The sequence below is a fragment of the Myxine glutinosa genome, chromosome 1 (assembly GCF_964187855.1).
Source record: "Myxine glutinosa chromosome 1, kmMyxGlut1.1, whole genome shotgun sequence".
In the NCBI taxonomy this organism is placed as follows: Eukaryota; Metazoa; Chordata; class Myxini; order Myxiniformes; family Myxinidae; genus Myxine; species Myxine glutinosa.
Window position 1 is genome coordinate 434,714,525 of NC_136261.1, and position 17,133 is coordinate 434,731,657.

The 17,133-nt window shown below is 42.9% G+C and overlaps 2 protein-coding genes across 2 annotated transcripts in view; both read right to left on the reverse strand.

Annotated features, from left to right (window-relative positions):
- The window catches only part of LOC137419063 (uncharacterized), a 1,330,575-nt gene that overhangs the window by 20,426 nt on the left and 1,293,016 nt on the right, over window positions 1-17,133 (reverse strand). The window lies entirely within an intron of this gene.
- Window positions 1,486-3,316, reverse strand: LOC144889661 (uncharacterized). Its single transcript, XM_078770722.1, has one exon. It carries the CDS (start codon window positions 3,299-3,301, stop codon window positions 1,988-1,990), a length of 1,314 nt encoding a protein of 437 aa, XP_078626848.1. The 5' UTR covers window positions 3,302-3,316; the 3' UTR covers window positions 1,486-1,987.

A 17,133-nucleotide genomic window follows, 5' to 3' on the forward strand; every position in this document is an offset into this window, starting at 1 on the left:
GCCTGGTTTGAATCCATATTGATGATCGAAGATCAAGCCATTGGAGAAGAAGAAGGATTTAATGTCGGAAGTGATGATGGATTCCACGACCTTGCAGATGATTGGGAGGAAGATGACTGGTCTGTAATTGCAAGGATCTGTTTTTGGAATTTTTACTTTTGGAATAATTATTTAGCTTGGTGTGGCCAGTGGCCACATCGACTTGAATCTCAACCTTTTAGGGGGGGGGGGGGAGAAGGGAGAGGCGTTCACTTCCCCTCTCCTCTTCTATGGAAGTCGGTGTTCACAGGTATTTTCACCATTAGCAATGCATTACCATTGATGTTGAAAAAAATGTTACAGCAACCAGCTGTGTGGTCTTCTACATTGGGACCTGTGTAACTGAGCTGCTTGGCAGTAATCAGTGATGACATGAAGTGCAGTCTTGCCATTGTGGTAAATGCTATTCAAAGCTTTCAGCTGGTTTGGTGAACAACTCTCGGTTTGATCAGGATTATTTATGGGGATATGGACAACTCCAAGCTCTCCACTGACTGATAAATTATAATTGATCATTATGTGCCATTACACCTTTTTATAATGGAGCAAACGTATATGGTTATGGCGTTATGTATGTTTGTTTATATGCGACCAAAACGTCTTCTGATTCTTCAAATAAAATTAACACCCACCTAATTATGTTTGGACTGCTGAGACCCCTCAGACCTTTGACAACCCTTTAAGTTCCCCAAGACCCTTAAGAACACCAACACCCCTGAAGACCCAAAACACCCTGAAGACCCAAAAGACCCTTAAAGACCTAGACGAACCAAAAGACTCTTAAGACCCAAAAGCCCCTGAAGACAACAAAGACCCAAAATACACCAACTACACAAAAGTCATTGAAGATCCAAAATACCCCAAAGACCCCAAAACACCCTAAGACCCCAAAGTCCCAAAAACACCCTGAAGACCCAAAACACTGAATACCCAAAACACCACGAAGATCCAAAATACCCCGAAGACCCAAAACACCCCAAAGACCCAAAATACCCTCAAAGGTCCAGAGGATCCAAAACATCCCAAAGACCTAAAATACCACAAAAATACGCTTAAAGACCCAGATGACCCAAAAGACCCTAAATCCCCCAAAGACACCAAAGACCAAAAGGACCCCAAAGACCCAAAATACCTTTAAAGGCCCAGAGGATCCAAAATATCCCAAAGACCAAAAAGACCTCGAAGACCCAGGAAAGACCTTTAAAAATCCCAGATGACCCCAAAAAAACCCAAAGCCCCTGAAGACAACAAAGACCAAAAAGACCCCAAAGACCCCGAAATGGGCAAATATGCCTATCCCTCTGAAACGACATGTGGTGAGGCGCACAGATGCGTGAAGTCACGCTGGTATTCCCAATAACACAGACAAGTGCATTTGTGCTTTTAGGAGCTCTCTTTATTGAGAAAGCCTTCACAAATTCAAGTTTCTTGAAAAACATAGGCAGGCGCCTTCTTTTGACAAACAATTTTACATCAAGGGTGTTCTCCCCATGTCACACAAGGCAATGAAACATGCACAACTGCAAATATTGAGTAAAAATTGATGTTCAAACTGTCATGGAAAGATGCCATCTGAGCATAATCAAAATGGGACCAGAAAAACAACTAAATCAGATAGAAAACTAAATTCCAAAATACTAGTCACAATAATAAAAGAGAACAGAAAAAAAAGTTATCCCAGACTCAAAATTTCCACCTCCTTTTTCAATTAAGGATCATGATTCATGAACCAGTTTGTGAAACTTCATTCTCATAAATTTGCTCCAAGGGCTCGTTTTAGAATCCTCACTGAACCCCTCTCAGCCTCCACTGTCGTTTGTTTGTCGTGATATTCCCCCAGAATGCTTTTAAAGTACTGCTATGGTTTTGCTTGATCATCGAGATTCCCTGTTGTCCAACTTTCATAGATTAAATTTTAGGTTTCTTCAATTTCGAAATTCACTTTACCTCATTTTTCATATCCGGGTATGTCAGATTTCAGATCTCTTGTATGGATCTTTACACGTGATTTCAAATGGCCACAATGATCGAAACCTTTTTCACATATCAAGCATTTGTGAAGTCGCTCTCCTGTATGGATCCTCATGTGTAATTTCAAACTGCCTTTTTCAGAGAAACCTTTATCACATATCGTGCAATTGTAAGATTGTTCTCCTGTATGGATCCCCATATGTGATTTCAAACTGCCTTTTACAGAGAAACCTTTATCACAAATCGAGCATTTGTAAGATTGTTCTCCTGTATGGATCCTCATATGTAATTTCAAACTGCCTTTTATAGAGAAACCTTTATCACATATCGAGCATTTGTAAGGTTTTTCCCCTGTATGGATCCTCATGTGTAATTTTAAATGGCTGGTTTGAGAGAAACCTTTATCACATATCGAGCATTTGCAAGGTTTTTCTCCTGTATGGATCCTCATGTGTAATTTCAAATTGCTGCGACGAGAGAAACCTTTATCACATATCGAGCATTTGTAAGGTTGTTCTCCTGTATGGATCCTCATGTGTAATTTAAAATTGCTGCGACGAGAGAAACCTTTATCACATATCGAGCATTTGTAAGGTTGTTCTCCTGTATGGATCCTCATGTGTAATTTCAAATTGCTGCTACGAGAGAAACCTTTATCACATATCGAGCATTTGTAAGGTTGTTCTCCTGTATGGATCCTCATATGTAATTTCAAACTGTATTTTATAGAGAAACCTTTATCACATATCGAGCATTTGTAAGGTTTTTCCCCTGTATGGATCCTCATGTGCAATTTCAAATGGCCTTTTTGAGAGAAACTTTTATCACATATCGAGCAATTGTAAGGTTCTTCTCCTGTATGGATCCTCATATGTAATTTCAAACTGCGTTTTCCATAGAAATCTTTATCACATATCGAGCATTTGTAAGGTTGTTCTCCTGTATGGATCCTCATATGAAATTTCAAACTGCCTTTTACAGAGAAACCTTTATCACATATCGAGCATTTGTAAGGTCGCTCTCCTGTATGGATCCTCATATGTGATTTCAAATGGGTGGCTTGAGAGAAAGCTTTTTCACATATCGAGCATCTGTGAGGTCGCTCTCCTCTATGGATCTTTACATGTTTATTCAAATTGCCTTTTTGAGAGAAACCTTTATCACATATCGAGCATTTGCAAGGACGCTCTCCTGTGTGGATCCGCATATGTGTTTTCAAACTGCCTTTTTGAGAGAAACCTTTATCACATATTGAGCATTTGTGGGGTCGCTCTCCTGTATGGATCCTCATATGTAATTTCAAATGGCTTTTTCTCAGGGAACCTTTATCACAGACAGAGCACTTGTGGGGGTGTTTTCCAGTGTGGATTCTCATGTGTATTTTGATGTTACTCATTGAAGTAAAATCCATTTTGCATACATTACACTTCTAACGTATTCGCCTTTCTAGAACCTTTTTGTGTTTCTTTAATTTAATATTAATCTTGGTGTTGTGAGGCCCAGACATGCACTTGTATTTTATAGGAAGGGAGTCTTCATGTCATGATGACATTTGACATTTTGAATCTTCTGTGACAGATGAATCCTTGTTGTGTTGTCTGCCTTCCACATGTACAGCTTGGACATCACCTGTGTACAAATAGGCATCAGTCTTTGCAAGGAAATGGGATTGAGAACCATCTTGAGAGTTCATAGAACATGTTACATCATGGAATGTATACTTCAATTTCAAATAGAAACATCGGGGCAATACCCCTGGCCACTAATCTGGTAGAATAAAGCAGTATACTACACTGACTAAAGGTATTTTAAACCATATCATGGCATTTTTAACCAATTTCCATGGATGCTTAAAGACAGGGCAGCATGTACAATCATAGTCACATAATCATAAGACTTTAAACAAACAAAACAAAAAACTTTTGGAGGGGCAATCTCCCCGCCCCCCATAGATTATCTTCCATCCCGATTTTTAAAAATGCCGTGAACAATCTTTGGTACAGCACGGGTGCTAAGGGTTGTGGTAATGTTTCTTTGAAATCGTGTGTGTAGTTTCAGTGAGGAAAACATCTATTTTGGGGGGTAAAACCTGAACCCACTTTGATCCCTGGTGGACCCTTTCAACACCGGCGTTTCTTTTTTTAATGCCATGAACAAACTTTAGTTACAACATAACAAATATCATTTGTGCCAAGTTTGATCACAATCCCATCAGCGGTTTCAGAGAAGAAGTTGCAAGTGTTTATGGAGTGACAGACGGATGGACGGACTGATGACGTGCCACTTCGTTCGACGTGAACTAATAATGAAGTTAAAGATTATGAAAAAGAAAACTTCCGGATGTTAAGCACTATTGAAGCAGGTTTCTACATCACCGTTATACACCATCCTATTTAACATGTACAAGTCCTACTAAACTGGAAGATAGCAGAAGTAACAAGAAGGCGATTTGTGTTCAATAGTTTTCAAGTATTTAAATCAATTTACATAAAATAAAGATTGTAAAATTTATTTGAAAACTTTTCTGGAATTTACTGGCGTTGCACTGTGTCTATTACATTAGTTATTTGTGCCTGTTGTTTGTCTCATTTATGATGTCATTATAAACAATACTTTTCCGGTTTTAAATGATTTCAAGTTTGTTTGACTCCCAAGCAGCAGACAGAGTGAAAATATTGTTGCAGACGCAGGGTTTGGGGTGTGTAGCAAGTGGGACTTCTCGGAATCTCCCCGACCTCTGGACCCGCAGGTCGCCGTGCCATGGATAGGTTTGTGGCCTGAAGAGATGTTAAGCAACTACTGACTGATTGAGACCATCAAACCTGGTGTTAGGGATATTTTTCCTACAGTAGTATGTAATGGATGAACCAAAAATTCAATGTCCATCAACTTGTCAGAAGAGAGTCACAAATTTTAATTCCTGAGGAGGATAGCACTTTCTGTCTCCAAAGAAATACACAGCAATAAAACAATAACCCTTATCAAACCAAGGAGAGCATGGTACAATTCACAAAAACACACAACGAAGATGTACAACAAATCCTAGGTCAAAGTCCAGAGTGAAAATCCTGGTACAGTAGGGATGCACAAACAAATATCATACTAAACACCAGCATGCACAGTATACAGTTAACATACAGAATCAACCAGCCAAGTGAAGTATCCTGGCTATTTGGTCATTCATTCTGATTTTTTTATACAGTTTCAAGTGGGAGGAGCAAGTGGAGGGGGGAGGAGTGAAGAGAGGGGAGGAGAGCAGTAGGATTGGTTGGGCAAACTTTGGGTGGGAGGGGCCAAGTGGAGGGGGGAGGAGCGAAAAGAGGGGAGGAGAGCAATACGATTGGTTGGGCAAAGTTTGGGTGGGAGGGGACAAGTGGAGGGGGGAGGAGCGAAGAGGGAAGGAGAGCAATAGGATTGGTTGGGCAAAGTTTGAGTGGGAGGGCGCGAGGATCGGAGGAATCTTGAGATGAGGGTGCTTCCCGCTGAGAGCAGGTTTGCATCCCAAATTCTTTAATGTGGTTTTCTGCTTTCCATTGTCTCCTGCAAAACATCTCGGAGCCCCATCTCTCTAATCCCTTCAAGCACATCTGAAGGTCATTCTCAGTGAAGAGGATATATCTTTTTACTCATTTTTGACACGACAAGAACAAAGACCACTTACTCTATTTCAAAGCACATTTTTTAGCAATATTATCCTTAGCCACAACCAAATAATTACAGCGCCTCCATTATTATACCATATTACGAATTAACACACTAGCAACATGGGTTTTTTGATAAGTCATGTTAAAACTTCAAAATCAATAGCTATGGCAATCCCCATCCTTTTTCAATCTGCAAATCCTACTGCAATCCCACAAAGGGTTAACCCTTATCAAATACTAATAAGCTATTTTGATTCAGTGTTTAATTATCGTTCTTGTTGAGAGATTTTCCTGAGAACGCTGGCAATTTCATTAAAACTATTTATTAAATAAACTCCTAAGTAAGAAAGAAAAAAGCGTCCGCTGACTGTCTTTACAACGGTCAGCGCAGAGCGACTTATCTGCCTTCATTGTTCGACTCTGAAATAATCACCAAGTACTTTGCATTTCACTTATCTAGTTTCAGACGTCGTGCTGAGTTGATTACTCAGTCACAATGAAAGCTTGCTCGCCGAGCACATTGATAAACAACCTTGATGATCCAGCGATTACCTAGTGAGACATTATGGCATCAGTTGTATTATTTAATTATTTACAAAGCAAACAATATATTTTATCCAATAAGACAAACCTTACATTATTTGGAAAAACCCTATTTGTAATATTATTTCCCTCAGTCATTTATGACAATATGTGCTCCGCCATTGCTTCCACTAAGAATTCTGGGCAGTGCCGGAGATAATTTGCCAACTGCAAGGGGATCGCAACGTTTGCATGGAAACCACAAAAAAAACACCTGCAGACTAGGAATGGAGGGTTGAGGCTCATAAAAGTTGCTTGCTTCATAAATTTACACTTCCACACTGGCAACACAATTGATTTCGGCAGGCGATCCTTCCATGGCCTGAACAGGTAGGCAGCTTCTCCTCGGGTGCCCAACACATTCAAACAGCAGCAATTGCTCTGGCGTTACAGCTTTAAAGCCGCTTCCTCACAAAATATTCTCCACTATGTAAACTCCTCCTGTGGAAAAGTTCGGCGGCACATCTGTAACCTGCCATTTAATTTAAATGTTCGCACTGACATTTGGCGGATTTCCTCCAGGGAACCCGGACGTGTTCTCGACATCCACTGCTCATGCTGTGGAACTTCCACAGACGTCATACACATACGCGCAGCCCCCTAACCTTCACCACGCCCACTCTTGCAACATGGTACAGCCGGTACATCCCCAAATTGCCTCGCGGACCAACGAACACAACTTGCACACATCGGCCATCTCACAATTTCTCGCACACCATTTATTCACACGATACACTCCACAGTCAATCTTACTCCATTCGCACACATGGGTCACTCCATGATAGTTTATACACTACTTTACATATGAGCCTTTCCGCGGAGATCCCGCAACTGAATTTGCCATTTTTGCCGGGTGCACCATTTATGCCACGCACACTCACCCACACACCATTTCTTGGAAAAAAAAATTTCAATCATCTGCATTCATGCGTTTTGCCGTGAATGGACCATTAACATACAGTGACAGCAGCACCTTGAAATGTGACATCCCTTGGACAGGTACTGATTACAAACCTGTTACTTTTTAATCTCCCACAAACAGGACCAGAACATACTCGCATTTAAAATATTTCCCGCTCGGTAACCTCACCCCTCCCCTCAGTCAAGCTAACGGTTACCCCCGTCTGAATCGGTGCATGACCTGCGCTCTCGATCGTTCATACACTCCACTCAGCACGCTCGCTGCACACACTCCGTTATACTCAGGCTCGACACTCCACGGAACCCCGGGTTCGGTATTCCACCCAAGCTCAGCACACACCCTTCCACACCATGAATTCGCCTCAGTTCACACAGCCTCACCTCATCGTGGTCCACTTTGATCGCTCATATGCTCTCCACCTGCACCTGCCATGTGTTATCCCGATCTTTCCACATTGTTTCTACACAATCCATGAACTCCTCCTTAACATGCTTTGCCCTTTCACTTGTCTGTAATCATTCTTCTTTGCTTTTATCCATTTAATTTCTAACTCGATGACTTGGCTCTTACATGAACCTCGATCTTGTATGCCAAAAAAAATAAAAATAAACTCACCAGGAACAATGTTCACGGGAGGTTATGCGATGGCACGTCGTCCATCCGTAAACACTTGCAACTTCTTCTTCGAAATCACGAATGGGATTGCGAGCAAATTTGCCACAAATGATATTTGTTGTGTTGACAAAAGTTTGTTCATGGCGTTAAAACAATCGGGGTCTAAGGGGGTCTTCCAAAGGTCAAAGTAGATCCAGGGTTGACCCCCCAAAATAGGAATTAGCTTTATCCTCTGAAACTACACAAACAATTTCGATGAAACCACAACCTTCATCACCCGTGATATACCAATATTTGTTAAAGGCATTAAAAAAAATTGGGTATCTCTATAGATATATATATATATATATATATATTATATATATATATATATATTATATATACTAGGGCATGCCCGTACTATATATATATCTAAAATTATATCCCCCCCCTCTATTTACATGAAATGGTTTGGTCCATGAAATGTTTTGGTTCATTCGCAACGCCAAAGCGAACGGCGAACGCTTTAAATGAAATGGTTTGGTCCATGAAATGTTTTTGGTCCATTCGCAACGCCAAAGCGAACGGCGAACGGCTTGCGAGTACAGTGACAATCCCCCCCCCCCCCCCTCTATTTACATGAAATGGTTTTAATTAGTTTTAAAACATAGTTTAACGCCAACATAGCGGCAACATAGTTTGCCAACGTGAAATAAATGAATACGCTCTCAAATGTGCCGTCCGAGGCAGAGTGTCTTCGCCACGTTCGGCACACGCGATAGCTCGCTGCTCTCTGATTGGTTGAATCGTTTTTTGGACATAGCTCGGTAAGTAATTGTCCGATTAATATGAAACCTTGAAAAGGCACATCCTCGGGTCCCCAGCAATATACCTGGCAAGTTTCAAGCATATCGGACCGGTAGTTGTCGAGAAACAGCGGTCGCATACACACACACACACACACACAGACAGAGATTAGTGGAATATATATATATATATATATATATATATATATATATATATATATATATATATATATATATATATGTGTGTGTGTATGTATATATATATAATTATTATTAATAATAATAATAATAATGCATTTATTTTATATAGCGCTTTTCAGGAAGCCCAAAGACGCTTTGACAGAGTGCAAAACATAATGCATAGCAAAACATAAAAACAATTGCAAAAAAAGAAGAATCAATAGGGAAACATTCAAAGCACAAAGGAGGGAAAAGGAGAGGAGATAATCACGGGTTAGATGCTGTGGGTTAAATGTTGAATGCAGTGTTGAACAGGTGGGTCTTGAGTGATGTTTTGAATGTGGTGAGTGAGGAGGAGTCTCTGATGGTGTGAGGTAGCTAGTTCCAGAGGGTGGGAGCAGCGATGGAGAAGGCCCTGTCCCCCCAGGATCTAAATTTGGTCCGGATGGGGGGGGGGGGGTCAGGAGGTTGGTACCAGCAGAGCGGAGGTTGCGGGTGGGAGTGTGTCTGGAGAGGAGGTCAGCCAGGTAGGATGGGGCCAGGTTATGGAGGGCTTTGTAGGTCAAGAGGAGGATTTTGTACTGGATTCTCTGGGAGATGGGGAGCCAGTGAAGCTTGTAAAGGACGGGGGTGATGTGGTCACGGGTCCGGGAATGGGTGAGTAGACGGGCAGCGGAGTTCTGAATGTATTGGAGTTTATTGGTGATTGTTGAGGGTGAACCATAAAGGAGGCTATTGCAGTAGTCCAGACGGGAAGTGATGAAGGCGTGGATGAGGGTTTCTGCAGCCACGGAGGAGAAGGATGGACGGAGACGGGCGATGTTTTTCAGGTGAAAGAAGGCTGTCTTTGTGATCTGTTTAGTGTATTTGTCGAAGGAGAGAGATACCGGATGTGAGGGGAGGTGGATACTGTGGAAACCGTCGATGTTGAGGGCAAAGTTATGGGTGGACTTGGTGAGCGTTTTTGGGCCAATGATGATTATTTCAGATTTATCACAGTTAAGTTTGAGGAAGTTGATTTGAAGCCAGGATTTTATTTCAGTGATGCAGTTTGTCAGGATAGAGTGGGTGGCGGTGGAGATGGACTTGGTGGAGATGAAAAGCTGGATGTCATCGGCGAAGCAGTGGAATTGGAGACCATGACAGCGGATTAAGTGACCGAGGGGGGACAGGTAAAGGATGAAGAGGAGGGGGCCAAGAACTGAACCTTGGGGGACACCTTGGGGGAGGGGAGCAGTGGGGGATTTGCAGTTATTGATGGAGATGAACTGACGTCTGTCAGAGAGGTATGATTTAATCCAAGAGAGGGCAGTGCCGGTAATGTTAAAGGTGGTTTCAAGTCGGGTGAGGAGGATGGTGTGATCGATGGTGTCAAAGGCGGCGCTGAGGTCGAGGAGGATGAGAATGTTGAGGTTGCCAGCGTCAGAGGAGAGGAGAAGGTCATTGGTGATTTTGAGGAGAGCAGTTTCAGTACTGTGGTTGGAGCGGAATCCGGATTGGAATGTTTCATACAGGTTATTGGCAGAGAGGTGATGTTTGAGTTGAGTGGCTACAGCACGTTCCAAAACTTTTGACAGAAAGGGTAGGTTGGAGATGGGTCTGAAGTTATTTAGGGTGTCAGGGTTTAGTCCAGGTTTTTTCAGAATGGGGGTAACAGCAGCAATTTTGAGGGACGGTGGGACGATGCCTGTAGACAGGGAGGAGTTTATTGTTGCAATGATAAGTGGAGAGAGAGCAGGAAGGGAGGCCTTGACAAAGCTGGAGGGGATGGGGTCAAGAGTGCAGGTGGCAGTTTTCATTCCGATGAGGAGTTCAGAGAGGTCAGTAGGGGAGACTGGGGAGAATTGAGACAGGGGATGGCAGGATAAGGGGGGGGGGGCAGGTGGTTTGAGGGGGAGCGGGTGCGGCGGTGGTCAAGCTGTTGTAGATGTTTTCAATTTTGCGTTGGAAGAATGAAAGGAAGGAGATGCAGTTGTCTATTGTGAATGGCTGGGTGGTGGTGTTCAGGGGGCTGAGGAGTTTGTTTATTGTAGAGAAGAGTGCTTTTGGGTTTCCGGAGCCAGAGTGGATAATTTGAGAGTAGTAGGCGGAGCGGGCGCGGGAGAGGGCATCTTTATAGTGTTGTAGGTGGTCCTTGTAGGCCTGGGAGTGAACTGTGGGACCTGTTTTATTGCGGAGTCTTTCAAGTTGGCGAGCACGAGTTTTCATCAGGCGGAGTTCAGGGGTAAACCAGGGAGCAGAATGGGTGAAAGAAACTGTTTTGGTTTTTATAGGTGCAAGTTGGTCAAGGCCAGAGGAGAGAGTGTGGTTGTTGTAGTCAGTGAGGTCAGAAGGGGTGTGGAGGTCAACGAAGGGAGAAGTGGACATTTTTTCAGAGAGGGTGGATGAGAATGAGGTAGGTGAAAGAGCGTTTAGCTTACGGAAGTTGATAGTGCGATAATGCCTTGGTGCTGGGGTAGGGATGTTGATGGTCAGAGTGATGGCTCGGTGGTCAGAGAGAGTGAGGTCGGAGCCAGAGAGATGGTGCAAAATTAGTCCAGTAGAGCAGACAAGGTCCAAAATGTGACCACGGTTATGGGTAGGAAAGTTGACATGTTGAGTGAGGTTAAAGCAGGTGAGTAAATCAGTGAAGTCAGTGGTTAGCGTGGAGTCAGTGGAGTCCATGTGGATATTGAAATCACCAAGGAGGAGCATTGAGGGGGAGAGGGAACATAGCTGGGTCAGAAAGTAGGAGAAGTCAGACAGGAATGATGGGTGTGGTTTGGGAGGGCGGTAGACAACAGCCATGACTGACTGTGTGTGACCAGAGAGTTTAAAAGCCAGGTGTTCAAATGATGGAGCAGATGCGATGGAGATGAGGCTGGTCCTGATGTCTTGTCGGTGAATAACGGCAATTCCACCACCTCGGCCCTCCGAGCGTGGTTTATTGATGTAAGAATATCCATTGGGTGTGGTGAGGTTGAGCGTGTAGTAGTCCAGTGGTTGTTGCCAGGTCTCAGTGAGACAGAGAAAGTCCAGTTTATTTTCCAGGATGTAGTCGTTCAGGATGAGGCATTTGTTGTTGAGGGACCGGGTATTGAACAGGGTGAGCTTGATGTTGTTTTGTACGGCGGGTATGAATCCAGGTGATTTGGCCAGGGTTCGCAGACAGGAGGTGCAATTTTGTGCGTCGTTGTGACCAGGTGTGTTGGGACGATGAGTGGGAGTGCGCTGAGCCAACCAGAGGATGGGGATGGAGTGACCTGATTGTAAATAAACAAACTTACGACCGGAGCCACGGTGAATGTACCTGGGTTGACGCAGGAGTCCATTCGATTTGATTGCTGAGATGCATGATGGGGTGGAGCGGGTTTTAAGCAGGAGAAGCCTTGCGGCGGAGTACCGCAGAGCCATGCCAGCAGGAGCGAAGGGACGAGCACGAGGCCAAGGGCGATGAGGCGAAACAATCGTCACAACCCACGGGAGTGGGCCCGAGGAAACAGCGAAGGAGCCGAGCAGGTGAAGCCAGGAGCAGAGCCGGGACCATGCAGAGGGCAGACAGGAGCGAAGAGACGAGCACGAGGCCAAGGTTGAGGAGGCAAAGCGGCAAATGCAGCGGCAAACGACCGCCGCCGCTAATCAAGATCACGGCGGCAAACCGCCACCACCGCCGCTGCAAACAATGGGCACAACCCACGAGAGTGAGCCCGAGGAAACAGCGAAGGAGCCGAGCAGGTGAAGCCAGGAGCAGCAGAGCAGAGCCGGGACCGTGCAGAGGGCAGACTCAATGGCCAAAAATCCGCCATGACCACCAGGAAAGCAAGATACGGACAATGGTCCAGTCAGAGAAGCGGCGAGCAAGCGACGCCAGCGTCCTCTCACGACCGGACCGGAAGCGGCTTCATATATATAATATATATATATATATATAATATATATATAATATAATATATATATATATATATATATATATATATATATATATATATATATATATATATATATATATATATATATATATATATATACAGTCGTCCCTCGCTATATCGCGGTTCACTTTTCGCGGCTTCGGTACATCGCGGGTTTTTCTCGCTAGTATATGTAAAATTATATCGCGGATTTTTCGCTATATCGTGGGATTTTGCGGTATAAATGTATTTTTATATACTATTATTTTAAATATTTTTGTGGTAAAATAAGCATTTTCTAGCCTAAAAAATAAAAAAAACGTAAAAAAATAAGAAAAATACAGTTATTAAAACATATTACAAGAAATAAAATACTGTACATAGTGTACAGTAGAAGGAGAGACAAAGAGTCGTGCGTATGGAAAACGCAGATGCGGCAGCTTCCACTTGCGCTAGTTACCCACGTAATGGGTAACTGTAATGCTCTTTCTGGCTGTGCAGTACATTCATCATCGTCATCACCATCATCGTCATCACCTTCATCGTCATCAGTACTGCACAGCTAATTCATCATCATCTTCATCACGCAAGTTGTAGTATTGAAGAGCCGGGGCTCTTGCTTGATACGGACGAAATGACGGGCAAGACACAAACTCGTCCGAGAAGATATTTATTCTCAAAACCAACTCGGGAACACTGTAAAGCCCGTTTATCGGGCTGCATTATAAAGCACAACCAGGAACCAAAACCGAAAGCCACGCCTCTCAAGCGTGGCGTGCTTCGGTGGTCACGTGATCAACAGGTGTAGCTGATTATACCCGCACGCGCGACACGCTTTGGTGGTCACGTGACCAGCAACTTGCGCCGCGGATCCCCGCCCGTGACGTCACCGGCTGGAGCAAGGAGATTCTGATGCTGGTCTTGCTTGGGGAACCCATGGGTCGCTGCAGTATCTTCAATGGTGAGTACCCATTAGAATTTTATATGTTGTTAAAATTACGTATGTTTAAGAGTGTAAAAAGTGTTTAAGAGTATAGGAAGTGTTTATAAGAGTATGGGAAAGGTTAATAAGAGTGTGAGAAAGGTTAATAGGAGTGTGGGGAGGCCCAAAAACGCTCACCAAGTCCACCCATAACTTTGCCCTCAACATCGACGGTTTCCCAGTATCCACCTCGCCTCACATCCGGAATCTTGGCATCATCTTTGACCAAACCCTCTCCTTCGACAAATACACTAAACAGATCACAAAGACAGCCTCCTTTCACCTGAACAACATCGCCCGTCTCCGTCCATCCCTCTCCTCCATGGCTGCAGAAACCCTCATCCACGCCTTCATCACTTCCCGTCTGGACTACTGCAATAGCCTCCTTTATGGTTCACCCTCAACAATCACCAATAAACTCCAATACATTCAGAACTCCGCTGCCCGTCTACTCACCCATTTCCGGACCCGGGACCACATCACCCCCGTCCTTTACAAGCTTCACTGGCTCCCCATCTCCCAGAGAATCCAGTACAAAATCCTCCTCTTGACCTACAAAGCCCTCCATAACCTGGCCCCATCCTACCTGGCTGACCTCCTCTCCAGACACACTCCCACCCGCAACCTCCGCTCTGCTGGTACCAACCTCCTGACTCCCCCCATCCGGACCAAATTTAGATCCTGGGGGGACAGGGCCTTCTCCATCGCTGCTCCCACCCTCTGGAACTCGCTACCTCACACCATCAGAGACTCCTCCTCACTCACCACATTCAAAACATCACTCAAGACCCACCTGTTCAACACTGCATTCAACATTTAACCCGCAGCATCTAACCCCTGACTATCTCCTCTCCTTCTCCCTCCTTTGTGCTTTGAATATTTCCCTATTGATTCTTCTTTTTTTGCAATTGTTTTTATGTTTTGCTATGCATTATGTTTTGCACTCTGTCAAAGCGTCTTTGGGCTTCCTGAAAAGCGCTATATAAAATAAATGCATTATTATTATTATTATAAAGCTTTAAAATATATACAAATAATAAAAGAAAAATAAGGTCGCTACTTCGCGGATTTTCGTCTATCGCGGGGGGTTCTGGAACGTATCCCCCGCGATAAACGAGGGATCACTGTATATATATATATATATATATATATATATATATATATATATATATATATATATATATACATATATATATATATATATATATACATATACATATATATATATATATACATATATATACATATACACATATATACATATATACATATATATATATATATATATATATATATATATATATATATATATATATATCTATATATATATCTATATCTATATATATATATATCTTTATCTATATCTATATATATATCTATATCTATATATCTAATCTATATCTATCTATCTATATATCTATCTATCTATATATCTATCTATCTATATATATATATATATATATATATATATATATATATATATATATATATACATATATATATATATATATATACATATACTGTTGTGGTTTTGCGAAGCCCGTTCCCTTACAAAGGAGAGATTAAGCCCCTTTTTCTCTCTGGGTCTTCGAACCGCGAGACTGAGTCGCCACTTCCGGGCAGATGTGGAAAAGGGTCTCGGGACAATTTCGCACATACCTTAAGTACCCATGCCGCAGCGGAGGCGGGCATCGAGTCTCGCACAAATCATGCGTAATTGAGTTCACCCGAGCGGATGGCGTACCACGTGGCCTGTGCTGTTACCTTTCTTATGGAACCTGATCAGAGCGATCTAATTCGTACCATGCTAAGCCAATGATGGAGAGACAAAAGCAGTTGAATCAAAGGAATAACACGATTTAATTATACTATTTACAATGATTGGAAGAAGAACAAACACAGGGCAGTCTTACGCAGTCTTAACTTATTCCCCAGACAATGGGCCCACTTTCACACACTGGGAGATTAAGGAAGAACGTTCACGCGCCTAACGCGCCTGCTTTGGTCGCTCCAGGAACAGCTCACCCGGTGTGGCCCTCTGGCAGTCACAGCAAGTATCCAGGCGAAGGAAGGGAAGCAGGCAGGCGGGAAAATCCTCGCGGCGTGTATATTGGCAAAGGCAGGCAGGCGGGGAAATATGCGCATCTGTGGCCCGGCACGGCTGTCTTTCACAGCGCGATTAATACAACTGAGCGCCCCAGTCTCACAACTCCGATTCGTAACTCGTCATTTGGGCTGCGCAACTCGTCTGCACTCCTCGGGGATCTGACTCCAGCTCAACTGAGAACTCAACTCAGCGCATCCCTTCTCATAACTGAGGTGGGGGCTCTGGGCACAGGGTTATGTTGTGCCCGCCTGAGCCCGACTCAAACGTTCCAAACCCCACCTTTTGCCGCAGTGGTAAGTCACTCCCCTCGAGCCCTGATTGGCGGCTCGCGCATACCGTCGGCTCCTTCTCTGCCTTCCTTTGACCTCGATCAGGCCTGCCTCGTGGCATTTCGCGCCAAAACCAAAAGCATCGAGGCATCGTAAAGGACCTAATTCTCATTATCCTACTCAACGCAAAACTAAACACAGGAAAGGTCTACGCTTACATTTACTAAGAAATAACTGAGCTTTAACGAGGCTACATGTTGTAGTGTAACTAAACTATGAGGGGAAATTAACCTTTATTATAAAAACACAAAACCGCAACACTATATATATATATATATATATATATATATATATATATATATATATATATATATATATATATATATATATATATATATATATATATAAATTTATATACATATATATATACATATATATATATATATATATATATATATATATATATATATATATATATATATATATATATATATATATATATATATATATATATATATATATATATATATATATATAGTTACCATTTTTGTGCGATTCCCCCTCGACAGAACGGGATACCTGCTGATTGACAAGGCATTTGATTTTGGTGTAATTGGCTGTACACCTGTCAGTGGTGACCTATCTGCAATACCAATCTGTGAGATTGGGTTGTGGAACAGCCACAGGTGAGGGAGGCTCTCCGGAAGTCAACTACAATCACCGATTGAACAAGTGGAGAGATCCTTCCTGGAAAAGTACGAGTACTAGTGGAGCTTATAGGAATAAGATAGGCAACAACGCATCCAAGGCTACTCTGTACAAGGTAGAACAAACCTCAAATATATTTTACTTACAGTACACATAGTGGATAGCGTGTACAGGTGCATTCCAAAGTGCAGATCATTGTAGTTTACCTAGTACATTGAGTGAGTACTGAGTGTTATTCACACACAGGCAGAATGGGTAACAGAGCATGTAAGGGTAAACAAAGTCAACTAGATATGTCCCAAAGAGGTGCCTGCATAAATTACATGTATCAGCATTATGGTGCAGATTCAGTTGAAGATGTGGAGACCTGGTATGAATGGACAACAGGTAAGAAAAAGGAATTCCCAAAGGATGGCACTTTTGAGAGGAGCAGATGGGAAAC